Source organism: Hyaena hyaena, unplaced genomic scaffold, assembly GCF_003009895.1.
Source record: "Hyaena hyaena isolate Hyena2069 unplaced genomic scaffold, ASM300989v1 scaffold_90, whole genome shotgun sequence".
Lineage (NCBI taxonomy): Eukaryota > Metazoa > Chordata > Mammalia > Carnivora > Hyaenidae > Hyaena > Hyaena hyaena.
In genome coordinates this window covers 1,113,816-1,128,866 of record NW_024080722.1, presented here as the reverse complement: position 1 = coordinate 1,128,866, position 15,051 = coordinate 1,113,816, and the positions used below count along the sequence as shown (strand labels likewise).

The 15,051-nt window shown below is 38.0% G+C and overlaps 1 protein-coding gene across 1 annotated transcript in view; it reads right to left on the bottom strand.

The window, feature by feature from the left end:
- Positions 1-15,051, bottom strand: part of LOC120233403 (complement C5-like) — a 41,069-nt gene that overhangs the window by 13,818 nt on the left and 12,200 nt on the right. The window contains exons 9-16 of the mRNA XM_039234609.1: positions 14,545-14,671; positions 13,655-13,770; positions 12,776-12,958; positions 10,209-10,412; positions 8,999-9,208; positions 8,758-8,907; positions 7,155-7,284; positions 489-551 (exon numbers count right to left, since the gene is read on the bottom strand). Of these exons, the coding sequence (XP_039090540.1) occupies positions 489-551; positions 7,155-7,284; positions 8,758-8,907; positions 8,999-9,208; positions 10,209-10,412; positions 12,776-12,958; positions 13,655-13,770; positions 14,545-14,671 (1,183 nt within the window). The remainder of the gene's footprint in view (positions 1-488; positions 552-7,154; positions 7,285-8,757; positions 8,908-8,998; positions 9,209-10,208; positions 10,413-12,775; positions 12,959-13,654; positions 13,771-14,544; positions 14,672-15,051) is intronic.

Sequence of the window (15,051 nt, the reverse complement as noted above, 5' to 3'; positions counted from 1 at the left end):
CTCTGGACCTTGATGATTTCATCTGGAAAATGGAAGTAATAAGAATATCTACTGCATGAGATTGGTGTGAGTGTTCAACGAGAAAATCTGATTATGAGGCATCCACAGTGCCTGGCATGTAGTAAGTGCTCAATTAGTACTAGCTATTGTTATTTCATCCTAAAGTTCATCAGACCTACCTTTTGTGAGAACATGGTGGAAGCTACATATTTAAATGCCGCATCAGCTACCCTAAGAGAGAGGAAGATCTATGAGACTATTAGAAAGAAACCAACTCTATCCTAACTATAGAGAATGGCTATAGTGGTGACCTATTTTTTTTAAGTTAAGACTGCACTAAATTTGCTTTACTCCTATAAAGAGTAAAAGCTGGGTGTTCCTACAGATCTTTTCATCTGTTCTATATCAGTTAGTTAGAATGAGAAAATGTAGCAGATCCTTGATCACTTCATCATAACTTCTGAAAACAACATGAAACTTTGGAGCACCTAGACTTTCTATTTCGTCCTTTAATTCTCTTCTTGATCTGGGAATTTTCTCCAATGATCCACCTGTTAAAAAACAGAGAGAGAGAACATCCCTCAGAATAAATGCTTCCATCAGATTATCTAAATTACCAGTTCACAGAATGAACTGAGTATATTTTATCAGAGATCTGTTCTATTTCCCACAACAATTCTGATCTATATACCCTTAATACAGGGATCTACATGAGGAGAGTAAGCATATTTTTGGTAGCAGCATTATTATTTGTTCTTTGCTAAAGTATGACCTCAAGAAGCTCAAACATAGTAAGACAGAAAGCATCAAACACACACATTTTTAAGGTGTTCGTTCATCTCTTTAAAACATATTTAGTGAATGCCTTTTGTCTCCCAGTTAGAGAACACAAAAATCAGTAAAATCCTATCCCTATCCTGGATATCACAAAAGTCTGAAGACATGAAATAGGGGTTTCATTCTATTGATATTATAATGTTAGATTGAGTATAAAGGGACGGTTAGGGGGTGCCTGAGTGGCTCAAGTCAGTTAAGCGTCTGACTTCGGCTCAGGTCATGAACTCATGGTTTGTGGGTTTGAGCCCTGAGTCAGGCTCTGTGCTGATAGCTAGCTCAGAGCCTGGAGCTTGTTTCAGATTCTGTATCTCCCTCTCTCTCTGACCCTCCCCTGCTCTTGCTGTCTCTCTCTCTCTCAGAAATAAAAACATTTTAAAAAATCTTTAAAAAAAGGGACTGTTAGGTGCTAAATTCAGTTTTCCTCCACAAATTCATGTTAAAATCCTAATCCCGTGTCCCTCAAAATATTTGGAGATAAGGTTTTTAAAGAGGTAATTAAGGTTAAATTAGGTCATTGGGTGGGTTCTTATAACAGGAGATTAGAACACAGATATCTACATTGGAAAGACTGTGAGGACACAGGGAGAAAGTGGTCATCTGTAAACCAAGGAAAGAAGGCTTAGAAGATATCTACCCTAGCTCGAGGCAAGATGGCGGAGAAATAGGGAGCTCTATACATTTCTCCTGCACTCATCTCTCAGACAGGGAAGGCCTGACGTCGTAGGACACTGAGCCACAGGAGTTTGGGAAGAGAAAGAGACAGAGTACACTGGGAAGGAAACCTCATAAGTGCTGTGAGTGCGAACTGGGGAAGATAAAAGCGGGCGGGACCCAGGGATACGGAGGTTAGGGGAGGGAACCTGGCTTGCATGCAGCTGCGATGAGTGATTAAACCAGCGAGTGGTGGCAAGCTGCTGCCAGTCCAGGGAAAAGGAAAGGAAAGCTGAGATTGCTCATAAAACCGTCCCTGGAAAAGAGAAGATATCTACCCTAGTGATATCTTGACCTTGAACTTCTGGTCACCAAAATCTGTGGGGAAACAGTTTCTGTTGTTTAACCCACCCAGTCCGTCCGTACTACTTTGTTATGGCAACCCTAGCAAATTAGCACAGGGGGAGAGGTCAGTTCTCCAAGGCCAGCTTGGGAGTGGGATTGGAAGAGAAAGTGAAGCTTGAGCTTTTGTGGCAAATTATAGGAGAAAGGCAGGCCGGGCAGTGGTATGACAGAATAAGACTCCTTCTAAGGTGCTCCCCAAGGAGACAAGTGAGGTTTGATCACAGGGCCTTAAAGCAATACAAGAGAGGAAAAGATCCTGAAGCAGTTTAATCCCACCTAAGATAGACTTTATTCCTTAGAGGGAGTTGGTTGCTGGTGAGAAGGTTCATGCAGAGTGCTGACAAGCTTATCAGAACTGTGTTGTGGGAGTAAAGGATGGAAAAAGATATCTCATGCAAATGGTAATCAAAAGAGAGCAGGGCAGCTACACTTAGACAAAATAGACTTTAAGTCAAAATTATCATAAGAGACAAAGAAGGGATGTTAAATAATGATAAAAAAAGCCAATCTACAGGAATATATAACAATTATATATGCATCTAACATCAGAACGCCTAAATATATAAAGCAAATATTGACAGAACTGAAAGGAGAAATAGGCAGCAATATAATAATAGGAGGAGACTTCAATATTGCACTTTCAATAATAGGTAGAACATTCAGACAGAAAATCAACAAGGAAACAGAGACTTAACACTATAGACCAAATAGACCTAACAGACATATACAGAGCATTCTAACGAACAACATCAGAGTATATATTCTTCTCAAAGGCACACAATCCTTTTCCAGGATAGATCACATGTTAGGTGGCAAAATAAGTTTTAACAAATTTAAGAAGATTGAAATTATGCTAAGTATCTTTTATGACCACAATGGAATGAAACCAGAAATCAATAACAGAAGGAAAACTAGAAAATTCACAAATATGTACAAATTAAACAACATATCCTTTTTTTTAAAAAATATTTTTATTTATTTCTAGGAGAGAGAGAGAGAGCATGAGCAGGGGAGGGTCAGAGAGAGAGGGAGATACAGACTCTGAAATAGGCTCCAGACTCTGAGCTGGCAGTCAGCACAGAGCCCGACGTGGGGCTCGAACCCACAAACCACGAGATCATGACCCAAGTGAAAGTTGGACGCTTAACCGACTAAGCCACCTAGATGCCCCTAAACAACATATTCTTGAACAACCATTAGGTCAGAGAAGAAATCAAAAAGGAAATTAGAAAATACTTCAAGACAAATAAGTATAAAAATTCAACATGTAAAAACTTAGAGGATGCAGCAAAAGCAGTATTAAGAGTAAAGTTCATTGCAATGAATGCCTAATTTAAGAAAGAAGACAGATCTCAAATAAACAACCTAATGTTACACCTCAAAGAACTAGAAAAAGACCAAACCCAACCAAAGTTAGTAAAAGAAAGAAATGAAATATAAAAAAATCAATGAAACTAAAACTTGGTATTTTGAAAAGATAAACAAACTGGCAAACCTTCAGCTAGCCTAGCTAAGAAAAAAAGATAGAAGAAAGAAATAAAATCAGAAATGAAAAAGGAGACATTACAATGATGCCACAGAAATAAAAAGGACCACAAAAAACTACTATGAACAATTACATGATAACAAACTGGATAACTCAGAAGAAATTAAATGGATAAATTCCTAGAAACATAAAACCTACCAAGATTAAATCATGAAGAAGCAGAGGGACCAAACAACCCTATAACTAGTATAGAGTTTGGGTCGATAATCAAAAACTTCCCGAAACCAAAAGTCCAGTACCAGATGGCTTTACTAGTGAATTCTACCAAACATTTAAAGATAAATTAATTCCAATCCTTCTCAAACTCTTCCCAAAAATTAAATAAGAAGGACACTTCCAAACTCATTTAATGAGGCCAACATTACCCTGACACGAAAGCCAGTCAAAGACACCAACAAGAAAATAAAACTACAGGCCAAAATTCCTTGATGAATATAAATGCAAAACTCCTCAACAAAATACCAGCAAAGAGAATCCAACAGCATATTAAAAGGCTCATACACCATGACTAAGTGGGATTTATACCTGGGATGTAGGGGTGGTTCAACATGTGAAAATCAATCTGATGCACCACATGAACAAGTAAAGAATTAAAAGCTATACAATTGTCTCAATAGATACAGAAAAAGCTTTTGATAAAATTTGTCACTCTGTCATGATAAAAAGTCTCAACAAACTGAGAATAGAAGGAAAGAAACTGAACATAATAGGGACATATATAAAAAGCCACAGGTATCATACTCAAAGGGAAAAAACTGAAAAGCATTTCCTTTAAGATCAGGAACAACAATGATGCCCACTCTCCCTCATTTCTATGTAACATACTGCTGGAGGTTCTAGCCAGAGTGATTAGCCAACAAAAAAAAGGCATTCAAATCAGAAAAGAAGAAGTAAAATTGTCCTTGTTTGCAGATAATATGGTATACATAGAAAAAACATTAAAACGCCATAAAAACACTATTGCACTAATAAACTTATTCAGTAAAGTTGCAGTATAAAAAAATCTACATAATCAGTGGTGTTTCTATACAGTAACAATGAACTATCCAAAAATGAAATTATGAAAACAATTTAATTTACAATAGCACCTCCCCATAAAAACCTTAAGAATAAACTTAGTTAAGGAGGTGAAATATTGCTTGCTGAAAGTTACAACCACTGATGAAAGAAATGAAAGAAGACACAAACAAGTGGAAAGACATCCCATGTTCACAGACTAGAAAACTTAATATTGTTAAAATGTCTGTGCTACCAAAAGTGATCTACGGATTAGATGCAATCTATCAAAATCCCGATGGCATTTTTTTACAGAAACAGAAAAAGCAATTCTATAGTTCATATGGAAGCACAAAAGACCATGAACAGCCAAGTCAATCCTGAGGAAGAAGAATAATGCTGGAGGTATCATGCTTTCTGATTTCAAATGATATTACAAAGCTACAGTAATCAAACAGTATGGTCCCAATATAAAGACAAGCATGCAGACCAGAATAGAGAGCCCAAAACCAAATTCATGTATATATGATCAACTGATGTTCAATAAGAGTGCCAAGAGGGGCGCCTGGGTGGCTTAGTCGGTTAAGCGTCCGACTTTCGCTTAGGTCATGATCTCGCAGTTCGTGGGTTTGAGCCCCGCATCGGGCTCTGTGCTGACTGCCAGCTCAGAGCCTGGAGCCAATTTCAGAGTCTGTATCTCCCTCTCTCTCTGACCCTCCCTTGCTCACACTGTCTCTCTCTCTCTCTCCTAGAAATAAATAAAAAAATTAAAAAAAAAAAAAAAAAAGAGTGCCAAGAATACACAATGGAGAAAGGCTGTTCTCTTTAACAAATGGTGTTGGGGAAATGGGATGTCCACATGCAAAAGAATAAAATTGGGCCCTTGTTTTATACCATACACAAAAAATCAACTCAAAATGAATACGGATGGAAATGTAAGATTTGAAACTCCAAAATTCCTAGAAGAAAACATATGGGAAAATCTTCATGATATTGGTTGTAACAATGATTACATGGATATGATATCAAAAGCACAGCAACACCATTTGCAATGACATGGAAGAAGTTAGAGTGTATTATGCTAAGCGAAGTAAGTCAGGGAAAGACAGATACCATATGATTTCACTCATGTGGAATTTAAGAAACAAAACTGATGAACATTTGTGAGGGGGCAAAGAAAGAGAGAGGGAAACAAACCATAACAGACTTTTAACAATAGAGAACAAACCAAGGGTTGATGGAGGGACAGAGGAGACGGGCTAGATGGGTGATGGATATTGTGGGCACTTGTTATGATGGCACTGGGTGTTGTATGTAAGTGATGAATCACTGAAATCAGTATTGTGCTGTATGTTAACTAGAATTTAAATAAAAATTTGAAGGAAAAAAATATTCCTGAGGAGCTACAAAATAAAAATAAAACAACAACAACAAAAAACAGAAACCGAAACAATAAACAAGTAGAATTGCATCAAACTTAAAAAGCACAGCAAAGGGAGCAATTAACAGAGTGAACAGATAACCTATGAAAGGGAAGAAAATATTTGCAAACCATATATCTGATAAAAGGTTAATCTCCAAAATACATAAAGAACTCCTAGAAATCAATAGCAAAACAAAACAAAACAAAACCACCACCTAATAACCCAATTGAAAAGTGGGTTAAAGACACAAACAGACATTTCTCAAAAGACGATATACAAATGGCCAACAGGTATATGAAAAACTACTCAGTGTTACTAATCATCAGAGAAACACAAATCAAAACCACAATGAGAAATCACATCTGCCAAATTGGGTATTATATATATAAAAAAAAAAAGATAAATGTTTACAAGGATGTGGAGAAATTTGAACCCTTGCACACTGTTGGTGGGAATGCAAAGTAAGGCAGCTGCTATAAAAATTAGTATGAAAGTTCCTCAAAAAATAAAAATGGAACTGCCATACGACCCAGTAATCCCACTTCTAGATACTTAACTAAGAAGAATTCAAATCAGGATCTCAAAGACATAGTAGCACTCTTATGTTCATTGCAACACCTATTCAGAAAAGTCAAGGTATAGAAACAGCTTACATGTCCATTAACAGAGGAATGAATAAAGAGTGTGTATGTATAGTATTCCATGGTGTGTATGTATATATATGAATGTATATACACAATGTATATATATACACACACATTATATATATATATATGTACATACAGTATACATGTGTGCCTGTAATACTAATTAGCCTTAAAAGAGAAGAAAATTCTGCAATATGCAACAACATGGATGAACCTTGAAGATGTTATGCTAAATGAAGTAAGCCACTCACAGAAAGGCAAACAGTGTGGTTCCACTTATATGAGCTATTTAAAATAGCCAAGTTCACAGAATCAAAGAGTGGAATGGTGATTGCCAGGTGCTGGGAGAGTCACTAATCAAAAGGCATAAAGTTTCAGTTAAGCACGATGAATAAGCTCTAGAGATCTGCTGTACAACACTGTACCTGTAGTCAACAATAATGTATTTAACACTTCAGTTAACAATTTGTTAATAGGGTAGATCTCGCGTTGGGAGTTATTACCACAATAATATAAAATTTTTTTAGTTAAAAAATTATGCAGTGGGAACAGGGAGGATTTGGAGGGAGAATTACTATAGGTCCAGGAAAAGAGGCTTATTTTCATAACAAGAATATTCAGGTTAGTTGGTTGAAAACGGTGAATTACCATCTTGTTGGGAGTCACCTCCGTTTGCATTGGTGAGGACAGTGAGTCCTGCTAAGTGGAACACTTCAGCACTATTCCTGCCACCACTGCTTCCACAGTCCTGGTCACTTTTAAGTAAAAATTGCAGTAACTGTTGAGAAAGGAAATCATTCCCCCCCACCCCCCCAAGAAAAACAGTTAGTGGCCATTATGGGGAATACTTGAATTGTAGGTAATGTTCGTTGCGAGTCTCTCACTTATCAAATGTTAAGATCTAGTTCCCTGGTTTTCCCAAACCCAAATGCATTTCACTGGGTTTCACTTCTTGAATATATACTATCAAAATTCACTCAAGAGCTAAGCCTTAAACATATAACTTCGATATGGAAGTTCTTGGGAAACTCCTTATGTTCTCCCTTCTTAAAGCTTTGTACATACATTGAATAAAAAAATACCTTTGCATAAATGTATGAATGAATGAATCAGTAAACAAAATATTCACTACCTTTCAGGGTCCTTTTCTAAGCTCTAGTTTCTAAATTTTGAGAGAGATGTGACCCTGTGTTTTGTTGCTCTACCCAGGATAGGGCAGAACATTAAAATTGGTTAAGGATACTCAGTGAATTATTTTTGATAAGGAGGAGGGTTGACTCCTCTTGAGAATTCGTAACCATGACCCATGTGGCCCCCTGAGAGTGGCTGGGGAGGGGGCAGGAGCAGACAAACAGCTACTCATGGCCATAGTGTTCATGTGTAGCCACATAGTCTCCCACACCATCCCCTCTCCATACCTTTTTGCATTTAAAACATTCAACTCACCAAAACCCCAGCATTTTAATTCACATCCCTTCTCTGGAGTAAGAAATTTAATTTTATATATTAGCTTAAAAGGCATCCACACACATGTGCTCTCTCTCTCTTTCCCTTTCTCTGAGAGTCAATAAGGTTATTTTTAAAAAATGGTTTAGTAAACAAGATGATATCATCAGTCCCTGAAAGGAAGCTAGTTTGGAACTGATTGCATCTGAAGGTTTCTGAATGCGGATTTAATTACACTTTAGTTTATTCCCAGAGAAAACTGCATTTTAGCATTTAACTGAAGGAATAAAGGGTGTTCATAGAAAACAAAATAAATTGGAGAGTAAATTAACGGGGTAATTATCCTTTATATGTCTAAAAGGAAAACTAAAAGGGGTAACTCAGATCAAACAAGTTCACTCAATTCCACCCTGTGCTGGATTCCACACAGCTCACACAAGTAACCTAATCTGTGTCTTAGTTTTCCTCATCCATAACACAGGAATTCCACTAACAAGGACTCAACACATTTTAAATATCTTTATTGTTGGTTTGCACCTCATAGGATTGTTGTCAATATTCAATAGGATAATAAATTAAAAGGTCTTACAATATAATACTCAGTATATAGTTAGTGTTCAATAAACATTAGCTGGTGGTATTACTATCCTTAAATTTAGCTGAGAAGACAGACATTGGTACAACCATATCTGTTTCCTTGCTTCTTCTCCCATGAGTGATCCACAGAACACTGAGAGAACCATGGAGGCCCCCTGGCCCCGAGCCATGCTAAGCATCAGTAATGACAGCATTTACTCTACTTAACTCTTTCCATGGGATTTTTGCTTCTTTCTTGGATGCTATTGATAGCACTGCTCACTGATGATAATGCTACCCACGATTCTGACTGAGTTTCCATAGTGAGAGATACAGTTTCGTTTGGAGAATATATATCTTTATTTGGAGACAGATAGATCTAAAATGGGTTGAAAAAAAAAAAAACGTCAAGGTGAAATTAAACACTTACTCAGGATGAGCTCAGGCTAGGGAGAGGGTCTGTGGCTCACCTGAAGCTGGTTGCCACATTCTTCTTTAATATTTAGACAGACTGAGTCCGATATTAATTCTGTTATCTGCTGTGCTGTGACAATGTAATAGACCAGGAGATGGGCTGCAGGAGCCATGTGCTGAGTCACAGAAATGTTTAAAATCTGGTAAGATGAACCTGGAAGTTTCTTCTCTGTGCCAAAGTGTATGATTTTGCCCTTAGATGAAATCTAAAAATACATGACAACAAACATCAAAGTGGGCTTAAATCTGGACTAGTAAGTAGGCAATGATTTAAAAAAAAGAGAGAATTAACATCCCTTGGGCATCTACTATGCATTCGGTATATAGAGATGGACTTAGTTAATCCTCACAATTGTATGTTGTGATTTCATTCAGCCCATTTAGAAGTTGTAGAAATTGAAACTCATAGATGTAAACTGTCCCATTATCTTAAAAGGTTCCTCTCTCAGAATTGATAAGGTTATTGCTTATTCCAACAAATGGCTTAGTAAACAAGATGATGTTATCAAGAGCTGAAAGTAAGTACTTTGGAACTGTTTGCTTCTAAAGTTTTGTTTTTGAACATGGATTTATCCAGGAAGTGAACTCTGATCTTCCTGACTCAAAGCCCATGTCTTTTTCAATATATCATGCTGCCACCCTTGCTAGTTTGTATTTTAAACAGCAGTGAACAATGTCTGGAATCCCTAAATCTATTCTTGAGCACAGGACTTAAATTCTTCCCTTTGTAAATAAGGCATGTTCTGAAGGAACGTTAGCAAGGCCTTAGGGATCTAAAACATGATAATGCTCTGGTTGGTGGTGAAAATATTGCTGAGGTCACTGACTAGTCTGGAGACTGAATGAAGGCTGTGATCAACTCTTTTGTCATGATGTGCAAAGAATATCAGCCCAAGATTCACAAGAACTTGAACAAAATCCGAAACCTACCACTAACAACTTGTGCATATGTCAGGTCACTTGACCACCCCAATTGGTTCCATTGTCTATGGAGTTCAAAGAGGTGTTGTGAGGCTCTGTCATAAGGATGTCTGTGAATGTACTTTATAGATTATAAAGTGCTATGTAAGTTCATCCATTCAATCACTAAATATCAATTGGGTACTGCTTTGTGTCAGATAAGAAATCATTTAAAGGATTATTTGCATAAGTAAAGAAATGCTGCAAGCAGGGGTCTAGATGAATGTAAAATATTATTGAGCTTACCAAGTAATTGTAGTGTGTAATCTTGTCAACATATGGACTTTTAGGGGTAATAGTTATGCTCAGATGTTCCCCCACACGCACACTCTTATGACTGTCTGTCCAGCTAAGGGAAAGGAAACTTTGACTATGTGATGAGTAGGTCACTGCTTGATAGTCATTGCTGGCCTGATATTTTTCTGGAAGGTCTGGGTCATCAGTTCTGACCTAAAAAGACAATGTGAAAAAAAGTAACACACTGAGGCTTAACATGATGATGATGATGATGATGATGGTGGTGGTGGTGGTGGTAAATGTTAACACTTTTCCAGTAGCCACTTATTTCCAGGTCTGGCGTTTAATGCTTGACATATGTCAATGTATCCATATATTTTATACATCTCTCAACCTTCACAACATCTTATGAAAAGGCAATTAGTATTCTACTGCCTTAACATCATGGTAAGCCATATTATCAAGAGTTTACAGAAAAGGCTGTTAATTTAAAAAATAGTAAAGTTAACTATGAAAATCTAGGCTTTTGTAGAAGAGTGAAGTCAAAGAAAAGATCTTAGATCTAAAGTTGGCTCTTTCTTAAATGACATGCCAGCTTATTGACTCATTTCTTTCTGCCACAGGTTGGCAGGAACTAGGAATTTGGGGAGAGGGAAAATGTGGGAAGAGATGTGGCAATAATTCTTTTTTTTTTTAATGTTTAATGTTTATTTATTTTTAAGAGGGAGTGAGCGAGTGTGAGCTGGGGAGGGGCAGAAAGAGAGGAAGACACAGAATCCAAATCAGGCTCTAGGCTCTGAGCTGTCAGCACAGGGCCTAATGTGGGGCCTGAATCCATGAACCATGAGATCAATAATTCTTAAAAGCTGATAGAGATATTGATTGTGAATGAAAATAGTTGTGAATAATTTCAATTCTTAGGAAAGTAAACAAGATTTGTTCTTGAGGGCAAAGTGCAGGGTACACAGGGCACTCTCATAAACATATGTGCCATGCGGTACCAGTTCTTGAACAAGAGAATGCAGTCACCTATGTTTTCCTTGAAGCTGAAGAATTAGATGCCATTCGCTGGGGAAGGTAATTTGATAACAAGAATAAAGGAAAAATGGTTCATGCTATTAGAGGAAAGGGAGACTATGACATCTGGCCCTTGTTTCGGTTTGGAAAGAGATGTACATTCAGCCAATTAATGTTTAGTGATCCCTAATATGTGTCAGGAACTAAGCTAGTTGCTGGGGACTCAAAGGTGAACAATATAGACATAGCTCTTGCCCTAAGAAACTTGAAAACTTGAGACTTTCAGAGAGTAAAGGATACCTACCCTGATTAGCACAGGGTACTTAGAGAAGGCTCCTTGGAGGACATGATTTAAAAGCTGACCCCCAAATAAGTAGGAGCTGGGGAATCAGAGAAATGGATGGAGAGTCCAGGTAGGGGTACAAAGGCCTTGTGATAACAGAGCACTGGGTGTTAGGGGGCTGCAAACTCTCCAATGAAGCTGGAGTTTGTGGAGCCACAGGAAGAGTGGCAAGCAATGGCTTTGGAGTGGGGAGCAAGGATGAGGTCAACTGAGGTCATATTTGTGTTTCAGAAAGATCACTCCACCCCCTCTGCTTCAGTGAGGAGAGTGGGAAGACAGTGAGGAACTGGGTCGCTGTCGGGCCATTCTCTGAAACAGGGTACAGGGAGGTCTAGGGTAGAGGCTGGCAGTGGCCCTCAGTTTTAGACAAAGCAATGTTTAGCTTCTCTGAAATATTCAAGAAAAAAATATGGTGAAGGTGGTGTCTGTAGGAATCTTATAGGATGAGTCTTCAGCATAAGGTATGAGAGCAGATGGAATGACAGAGTAAATGTGTCAAATAAAAACTGTGTCACATAAGAAGAAAGGAAGGTCTGAATAGAACCCTGAGGATCACTTCCATTTAGAGGGCAAATTAAGGATTATTATTCCAAAATGGAGGCTACAAAGAAGAAAGCAAAGAAGAAAAATAAAAAACGAGAAAATGTGGCATCACAGAGGCCGTAACATTGCTTAAAGAAAAAGACAATTGTCAGTCACACCAAATGTCTTAGAGGTGGCAAGAAAGACAAGAACTGAAAACTATCCAGTGGTCATGGCAAACGGCTGATGGATATTTTTGGTGAGAGTAGTTTCAGTGACATGGTGGGGGCAGAAGCCAGATCTCAGCAGCTTGAGGAGGTGTGGAAGGGGGAGAAGAATGTAGGCTGTTCTTCAGTAGAATTAGCATGGGACCTGAGGGAGAGATGGTAGCTGGAAATACTGGACAATAGAAGGCTGTATTCTTGAATCCTCCTGGCAAAATCTAAATTTTCTAGATTTGAGTAGTATTCTGTTTAGCATAAGAAAAAATTATTTCCTAATTACAAAACTGACAGATTCATGCCCTTTGTGGAATGTTCAGTGCACTACACTTTATTACCTGTGCCGAGAAGTCAAATGTTTCAGAGTTGTTCACTAGATTTATGCATAAAATCTCACTCATCTTTCCTGTATCCTCGCTATGATACAGACTGAGGAGACATTTGAAAATACAACAAATGAGAATTCAACTCACATTAAACTCCAGTGTTGTCACATCAGAGGGAATGTTAACCACAAATGAAGCTACTCCATCATTATAATCTGTTGTACTTTTTATTGGATCCAGTTCTCTCTTCTGAGTTTTACCAACTGCTTTTGCTTTCAAGGTTACCGCAACCCCTCCTATGAAATCAGCAAAGGCATCCTTCACCTGTACCTGTTGACCAAATCCATTTTATCAGTTAACACTGATTCTTTACAAAAAGAAAACCCCCCAAATAATCCCCTCCTTCAGGCCCAAACACAAACTTGGTAGGATTTAATTCAGCAGTCAAATGTGGTTCTCAAAGGTCATGTTTTAACCACTCCAGCTATATATGATATGGATTACATTCAATCAATGTACAGTTTTTGAATATTTAATAAGAACAGTGCACTGCTGGGGCACCTGGGTGGCACAGTTGGTTGAGCGTCTGATTTCAGCTCAGGTCATGATCTCATGGTTCGTGGTTCGAGTCCTGCATAGGGCTCTGTGCTGACAGCTCAGAGCCTGGAGCCTGCTTCGGTTTCTCTGTCTCCCTCTCTCTCTCTCTCTCTCTCTGCTCCTCCCCCACTCATGCTCTCTCTTGCTCTCACTCTCAAAAATTAATAAACATTAAAAAAATTTTTAAAAAAAATAACAGAGCACTGCTCCATGAGCTTGTATGTAAGCCATGGGTTGGAAGAAATTATTATCACGTCTGGATCAAGACTGTTGTTTCCCTGACAGTATGTCATTGCCTTGTCTATTCCTCACCCTCTATTCATGTGTCTGTACTGAAGGTCACAGAGAAGCAAGATCTATCAGACATCATTTTCCTCTGTCCTCCTGCAGACTAAAAATGCACCCTATTAGATTTTCTAATCATCTAACCTTGATGCAATATGGAATTCCAGGCTTCAGGAAAAGAGGAGTAGCGACCAAATCCAATGTGTAAGGTAAGAGGGCATATTTGATATTAGTCACGTTGGTTTCTTGGAAGAATCCACCTAAGGTAATAAAACACATCACTTAGAATTTGGCAAGTTCTACATTGTAGTACATGGACCTGCATGCGTACCAACTCCATCCCTCTGCATTTCTTTATTTGGATAAGGACAAGCCATGCATTCATCTCTGACCATTTCACACACAGTTATTAGCCCAAGTCTGGATGATTGTTATGGTCACCCTAGAAGAACCTGGCCACTCTGTGAACCAGTCAAGCGCAGTTTGCAGGAGGTTGGTAAGATGCCCATTCACCAGTTTCAAATACAGTGTCCTCCTGTTCCAGATCACTTGTCAGATTATTTATCCCATTTTAGCTTAAAATAACTGAGCAGGGCCTCATGCCCTCAAGGAGTCAATAATTCTGTTAAAAGAGACTCACATGTAAAGTGGTTGGTTCTCATTTCCAAGGCAACATCCAAACAAATACCAGGTAGTGTGGTATAAGGTACATGTAAAATATTTATTAATAGGTAAGCAAGCACACAAATGACTCAGGGATGCCTTCATAATGTGAATAATTGTTGCAAGGAAAATGTTCTGGTACCCTCATTCTGTTCTTTTGGAAAGATAAAAGGCTATCCTTTGCATGTGGGAGTAGGGGGTCATCACTTTCATGAGCATTTCCCCTACACAGAGCTGGTGGACATGTATTTTGGTGGAGCTCATGTGGCAAAGGCACTTGCCCAAAATGCACCTATAAGAAGTTGCAGAGTTCTTTTCAAACTTTGTAAGAACTGTGAGAAATGAATTGATAGATTAGTTTAAGAACTCACCTGTACTTTCTTGTACTTCCACAAAAACATTAAGATACTTGTCATTTAAATCTTCTAGACTTTTATAAGACAGTTCCTTAACTGCCCTTGAAGTATTAAAATTAATTTCTGCAACTCCATCAATTAGCTGTTTTTTTTTTTTAAAAAGGAACAAAAAGTTAGAAGTTATAATATTAGAGAAGAATTCACTGAGAGGGAATAACAAATTCTGCTTTCATCAGTCTGCAAAATTCTTTACTTGACAGTGACATTGTAGTTAGAGCTGGTGGCAATACAAAGCATAAAGCTTGATTCTATACTCTTAATTATTAATATTATTAATAATGATTAATATTCAGGTCATTTCTTTTAAGTTTCAGGCCATATTGCAGGATCAGAGATGGAACATTCAACATCATATCTCTTCCTATTCAGAATCCGAGGCTAGAATTTGGGTACTACTCTCTATCTGATGGAGCCTTCTCCAGATTGAAGACAGACCTCTGTAGCTTATCTGCTTTCATCAGT